Genomic DNA, 7,000 nt, shown 5'->3' with positions numbered 1-7,000 from the left:
CTAAGCCTCGCCTCCAACGCAGCAAATAAGCTACACTTATTACAATTACCACTGTCGCTAAAGGAGGCAGAGGCATAACTGAACATTTGGCACACCGAGCAAGAAAGAGCAGAAGGAGAAGCCATCGCTAACTGTAAAGCTAATGTAGCTACCAAGGCTAGTANTACACTTATTACAATTACCACTGTCGCTAAAGGAGGCAGAGGCATAACTGAACATTTGGCACACCGAGCAAGAAAGAGCAGAAGGAGAAGCCATCGCTAACTGTAAAGCTAATGTAGCTACCAAGGCTAGTAACGTGCAAACAACAGCTAAGAGATTAGCGAGAAAGTCGTAGAAAGGAGGAGAGCTATAAGTGCTTAAACAGAACCAGTGTGGGTTATTGGTGGGGTGCAGGGTCCAAAATTAACACTAGCCACTAGCCAAATGCTAGTAAAATAAGCAAGTGACCAGTAACCTTGCTTCACTCACCAGCCAAAAAAAACAATGGTAATCTATTGAGTGGCTGGTAAAGTTTGAACATTAACTAGCCATTTGGCCGGTGAGTCAAAAAGTTAATTTTGGACACTGGTGGGGTGTATTTCCTCGAGCTTCAGGTTATTGTGCTGTTGGTCGTAGCAGGTGTAGAAGGTCTGACGTGTTTCTTGAGTGGAAGTACCATTACCTGGAACAATGACGTTCTTGTCGTCTTTCCCCCCAACAAAATCAAAGTAATGGGAACATTTCCAGCCACTGGATGCAAGTATTTCCATCTTACAAGTCATCACATCCTCACTCCAACCTCGTCACATATTGGCGATTTGGTCATGGACTTTCCACGTCCACATATGACGTCCAAGGTACCCTGGGTGTTTTGGTTGTTGACGTTCTGGGACGCCGTGTCAACTTCAGCCTGTTACATGCATTGTCTGTTTTCAAAATACACTTCTGTTTTCACAGGAAATGTACAGTTTGATACAGTCTATTTCATCTTCTTGGGTTTTAGGAAAAAAGAACAGGATTTGGCTTTGCAATCTTACGGGATGCAAACACCGCTCTCTCGGGTGAAAGTCTGTGTTTATTGGACCCACCCAGCACACATCGCCCTACCGCCCACCTCGGACTTTCACTGCCTCAACTTTTGTTCTTGTCCCACTGCATCTCCCCCTGGCATCGCTGGGCACTGTTCAACTATAACAGCAACCGGCTGCGTATCATGCCAACGTTTGAAGATGCCTTTTTTGATTGGTTTCTGATGCTGAAAGTCACTGCCCAAGCACCAGATTACGACGAGTGAGACTGGGCTCTCCAAGTTAGCTACATGCGTGACAGAATGACTGACTTGTATACTTGACAAAACATTTGGTCTGTGTTCATCACTAAATCTTTTTCAGGCTGAGTGGCTGTAACCTCTCGGAGAGAAGCTGTGAAGCTCTGTCCTCACTTCTCAGCTCCCAGTCCTCCAGTCTGAGAGACCTGGACCTGAGTAACAACGACCTGCAGGATTCAGGAGTGAAGCTGCTGTGTAGTGGACTGAAGAGTCCACATTGTAGACTGGAAACCCTCAGGTCAGGATTAAGATGTTTGTTCAACAGTTGATATTTTAAACTATGGTCATCTGACTCTAAGTTCGTGTTAGTAAAGATGGTCAACATCTTGTTGGGACTGCATGATTTTCTAAAACACTGAGTTGATGATTTTTTTCCTCACTCCAGTCTGTCAGGATGTCTGGTCACAGAGGAAGGCTGTGTTGCTCTGGCCTCAGCTCTGAGCTCCAACCCCTCCCATCTGAGAGAGCTGGACCTGAGCTACAATCATCCAGGAGACTCAGGGGTGAAGCTTCTCTCTGCGGGACTAAAGGATCCAAAATGGAGGTTGGACACTCTCAGGTATGAACAGACAACAAGAGCTCACATACTGAAGGTGCCTCTAATTTCATGTCCTTACGCTCTAGTCCATCATCATGAAGAACGTCTTATTTCTCTGAATACTGTTCAGAAGAGTGAATAGACCTCAGCTCAGAAAAAATCAGAACGCCTTGAGGTAATTTCTTTGAATTTGGCACAAACATCCACCTGTCACATTTAAAAACAATGAATGTCGACCAAAGTGTTTCACAGAGAAATAACACAGGAAGAATCAAATAAAAACAGTCATAAATATGAGAATGTAAATAAAATTAAGAAGAGCATACGATAGTTTGACAAAACCATCACACTAAAATAGCGTTGCACAAATAAAGAAATAACATCCATGTGTTCAGCCGTGTGGTCAGACGTGTCATCCTAGTGATAATTAAGAGGCTAAAGAAAAGAGACAGGTCTTTAAGTGTATCCGTAGAGGAGGAGGATCTGACTGTAAGAGGGAGGCTGCCCCACAGTTTTGGACCAACAACTGAAAATGCTCCATCACATCAAGTAGGGGATGGATTTAAATCAAATTAAAGAATTTTAAAATCAACCGACCTAAGATTGTAAAAGCCAGTGCTGATGACAGAGTTGATTTGTTTATCCAATTACAAACCAGAATCAAAGAATAGGCCAAGGTTTTTCACATGTGATTTAATGACAGAGACCCGAGGGCAGTGATTGTGGAAGTAGACTTGACAGCTGGGCCAAAGATGAAAACCTCTGTTTTATCCTGCTCAAGTTGAAGAAGACTTTTTGCCATCCAGGATTTTACATCCTCGATGCAATTTAAGAGCATTTTGACACTGCATGGATTGTATGGTTTGAGTGGGAGATAGAGCTGAGTGTCATCAGCGTAAAACGGTAAGCGATATTATACTTTCTAAAAATAGATCCCAAGGGAAGCATATACAAGGAAAATAAGATGGGGCCTAACATGGAGCCTTGTGGTACGCCACAGGAGATGGGTGCAGAGGAAGAGGACACACTGTCGATTGAAACAGAGGCAGATCGACTTTGTAGGTGGGAGGCAGACCACTGTAGGGCCAGTCCCCCAAGGCCAACAACAGGCTTAAGGTGGTCCAGGAGGATGAAGTGATGGACTGTGTTGAAGGCGGCCGAGAAGTCTATAAGAATTGATACTGTGTTGTTTTCTGAATCCAGAGACAGGAACAAATAATTTATGACCCTCAGGAGGGCTGACTCTGTGCTGTCTGACTGAACCTCATCCAGTATGCTGATTTGTTCAAAAACGACTCAAAATACACTTCTGTTTTCACAGGGAATTTATCGTTTGCGTACAGTCTCTTTCAAAATAAAAGCACTACGTCGGTACAGCAACGCAAAATGACGAATTGACTGTTTTTTTCCTTCAACAAAAAGTACGTGGTTGGGGTTCATATTAGGTGGCCTGACCGTCCGGACGGTCACGCCTCCCTAGTGTCGGCTGATTGACAGATCAGCTGATAAAGACGCGTCACAACCACCACCAAGTTTCCGCCGAAACATGTCAAGGTATGTAACATCCTAACATGTCTGAGATAAAAGAACTGAAGTCATTATCAGAAACTAAAGACATAATGAACACCACTGAGCGATTTAAAGGACATTAGAAATTAAACTGATCAAATGGCAACCAGTCACACGGTGTTGTGAGCAGCAGTTAGGACTCATGTTGGATAGAAAATCATTCAGTGTTTCTTCTTCCAGGGTGGATCATGATGGACAGCAGTGGTTAAAACCTGGTCTGAGGAAGTGTAAGTGTGGATTCAGTCTGACTGATAATAAAAACAGAAAACAGTCAGTTTGTCTTTAAATACAAAGTATTTATTCATTAAAACAGAACTGATAACGTGTCATCATTAAACAGACAAAGAATAAACTCTGCTTTTGTACATCCTGCACAAAACTGTTCAGCTTATTCTCAAACAGTCACATTGTACATAATAATAATAATAATAATAATAATAATAATAATACATTTTTATTGTAATTTTTCTATTTTGTATTTCAGTTCTTGACTTCACCTTATTGTTACACCTCCTAACATGTTAACTGTATGTTTAGTGTATGCACCAAAAACCAAAGCAAATAAGTGAAAACCTACCTGGTAAAGAATCCTTTTCTGATTCAGGTGATAAACTGTCGCTTTCTTTTTCTCTCCATCAGATTTCTGTGAACTCACACTGGACACAGACACGACACACAGAAACCTCAAACTGTCTGACAACAACACGAGGGTGACAGTAGTGAGAGGAGATGATGATCGGCCAAAGAGATTTGAGTACTGGACTCAGCTGCTGTGTAGAAATGGACTGACTGGTCGCTGTTACTGGGAGGTGGAGTGGAGAGGAAGAGTTCGTGTAGCGGTGACTCACAGAGGAATCAGAAGGAGCAGAGACAGTAATGACAGCTGGAACGATGAGTGTTGGAGTCTGGATTGTTCTGGTGCTGGTTACACAGTCTGGCACAATGACAGAGAAATATTCCTCTCTCCCTTCTTCTCCTCCTCCTCCTCCTCCTCTGTCTCTCACAGAGTAGCAGTGTATGTGGACTGTCCTGTCGGCACTCTGTCCTTCTTCAGAGTCTCCTCTGACTCATTGATCCACCTCCACACCTTCAACACCACCTTCACTGAGCCTCTTTATCCTGGGTTCAGGTTCTGGTCATACGAGTCCTCAGTGTCTCTGTGCTCTCTGTAGGAGAGAGACGACTTACAGTCCTCAACCCAGTTGCCAGAAAAACATGGATGGATAGAAGGCTCGCCTCAGGTCTGGTGCTTGGTCCTGATTGGTGGAGTCAGAAGGTTGGCGTCACAGGAGTGGAGGCTGCAGGAAGGAGTGTGGTGGTGGAGCAGGTCGGTGAGGTAGGAGGGGGCGTGATTATGGAGGGCTTCATAGGTGAGAAGAAGGACTTTGAATTGGATGTGCTGTGTGAGTTTGAATGGTTCCATAAAGATGTTGTTACAGTCGTCAGCTCTGGATGTGATGATGGTGTGGATGAAAGTGGCAGAAGCAGTGGGCGGAGAGTGATGGGCGGAGACCAGCTGTGTTTATTAGGTGGAAGAAAGCGGTACTGGTGATGTGATGGGGAGGTGCAGGGTACGCACAGCAGCAGCATGAACGGACTGCAGGCAGAAAAGGAACCATATTTAAATGAGGAGCAGTGAGATGATAGGCTGACGGAGAAGGTGTGTCGCTGTGCTATTGGCTGATTGTGGATCAGCTGTAGAAGAACAGCTGATGACTCGACTGACCACCCAAACACTGACAGCCAGAGATGGAGCGTGAGCAGGTGTGTTAGGAGTGAATGGGTGAGGATGAAAGTTACAGAAAGAATCGTCTTCCTGACTGAACTTTCACTCGAGCTCCATTATGTCGAGGACACTCTGAAATTTTACGTTTCATCAACACTGCTGTTTCCTGCTGGAAACACAGCGATGTCTCAGAACAATCTGCTCTCATGTCTCGATCCTGGCAGAAATAAACAGCAACAGGTTATTATAAAGCTCATTTAGGACTTTACACTTACGACTTCATCATGCACACAACTACATTTCTTATATTTTATTCTGTTGTTGTTTATTCTATTGATGTATATATGGCAGTTAAATTTCACACTTACAGGCTCAGCACACATATATATTTTATTTTTAATACTTTTATATCTTGAGTACTAGTGTTACACACTGTGGCATAATGCACATGCTATTTTATTTATTTTAATGCTTTATATTTACTTACTTTTATTTCATACTCTTGTTCTTCTTATAATTCTCTGTTCTTTGAAAAGATCTCCTCGGGGCTGAACATGAAATTTACTATAAAAAGAGTTTCCTTGTGTCGGGGTCGTAGCTGCTGATGTAATCGTGGTTATCACGTAGTTATCAAAGGCAAATAAAGACAAGTTCATGTTCACTTCAGTTCAACTTATATATTTATTTAATATTAACATCATACATGTTTTTGCAAATGTAAATTCAGTTAAAAAATGCAATATGTTAAAACAGTGTGTTTGAGAGGTGGAACTCACTGTTAGACCTCCTCTGAGCAAACTGTCACAAAACTATTGATGACTGATTGACAAAATGAAGCAAATTAATGGAAACCAGTCAAGATACTGTTTAAAGCTAAATTCCTACGCAGGACTTGTGTGTATTTTGTTACGCGAGCGGTTACGTCAGTCGGAGGCCTCTACGTGGGGAAGACAGACAGGACGCTCGGCTTGGTCTGAGTTTTCTTAGAACCATATGAGAATGCTATCATTATGAGTTTTTATCTCTGGTAGAATTCACTTACATTTTAGTGCCATCAGCTTATTAATAGCATTTTAACCTCAACAAAGAAAAGTGTTAAATTTCCAGAAAGGTAAGTGTTGCTTTAACACAGCTAGCAGCAGCTCTAGTATAGAGGTTTTTCTTTTTTCAGACAAAGAGATTAGGAGATGTTGCTTTACTTTGACATGTTTTGACTGTCAACTTCAGTCTTCTTCAGAAGCGTCCTCTGACGTGCACAGTCAGTGCAATTGTAACCTTCGTGTTTTCTTACAGTCTGGTCACCTGACATCCAACTGCTTTGTCCTCATCACATATAAAGATATTAGACAAGCCTGAAATCTGTCGCTCCTCTGCTCTCAGCCTCTGGAATATCCTGCTGGCCTGGAAATACTCTCCTAAACTGCCAGCCTCTGAGTTTCCCAGACTCCCTCCATCTCCCCCTGCCCCACTCCCTCTCCCGTTGTTGTTGCTGCAGCTAGCACAGCTAATCAATCAATCAATCAATCAATCAATCAATCAATCAATCAATCAATCAATCAATCTTATTTATAAAGCCCAATATCACAAATCACAATTTGCCTCACAGGGCTTTACAGCATACGACATCCCTCTGTCCTTATGACCCTCACAGCTGATTCAGATTCAGATTCAGATTCAGAATACTTTATTAATCCCCGGGGGGAAATTGTTTTTGTTCCAATGCTCCGTGCAAAGTAGAAATAGAAATACAGCATGAATGGAAACAAGAGATAAAGATGAAGATATAAATAAAATACTAAAATAGACAATGAAATAAGTAAAATAAATATTAAAGTAGACATTAAAATAAAATAGAATA

General features: G+C 42.3%; 1 protein-coding gene across 1 annotated transcript in view; it reads left to right on the top strand.

Moving 5' to 3' along the window:
* Nucleotides 1-5,988, top strand: part of LOC126398546 (uncharacterized) — a 20,493-nt gene extending 14,505 nt beyond the window's left edge. Inside the window, exons 9-12 of the mRNA XM_050057977.1 lie at nucleotides 1,374-1,547; nucleotides 1,695-1,868; nucleotides 3,597-3,643; nucleotides 4,056-5,988. Of these exons, the coding sequence (XP_049913934.1) occupies nucleotides 1,374-1,547; nucleotides 1,695-1,868; nucleotides 3,597-3,643; nucleotides 4,056-4,588 (928 nt within the window). The 3' untranslated portion in view covers nucleotides 4,589-5,988. The remainder of the gene's footprint in view (nucleotides 1-1,373; nucleotides 1,548-1,694; nucleotides 1,869-3,596; nucleotides 3,644-4,055) is intronic.
* The last annotated feature ends 1,012 nt before the right edge of the window (nucleotides 5,989-7,000 follow it).

This window comes from Epinephelus moara, chromosome 12 (assembly GCF_006386435.1).
Source record: "Epinephelus moara isolate mb chromosome 12, YSFRI_EMoa_1.0, whole genome shotgun sequence".
NCBI classification, from domain to species: Eukaryota; Metazoa; Chordata; class Actinopteri; order Perciformes; family Serranidae; genus Epinephelus; species Epinephelus moara.
This window is presented reverse-complemented; position numbering and strand designations above follow the sequence as displayed.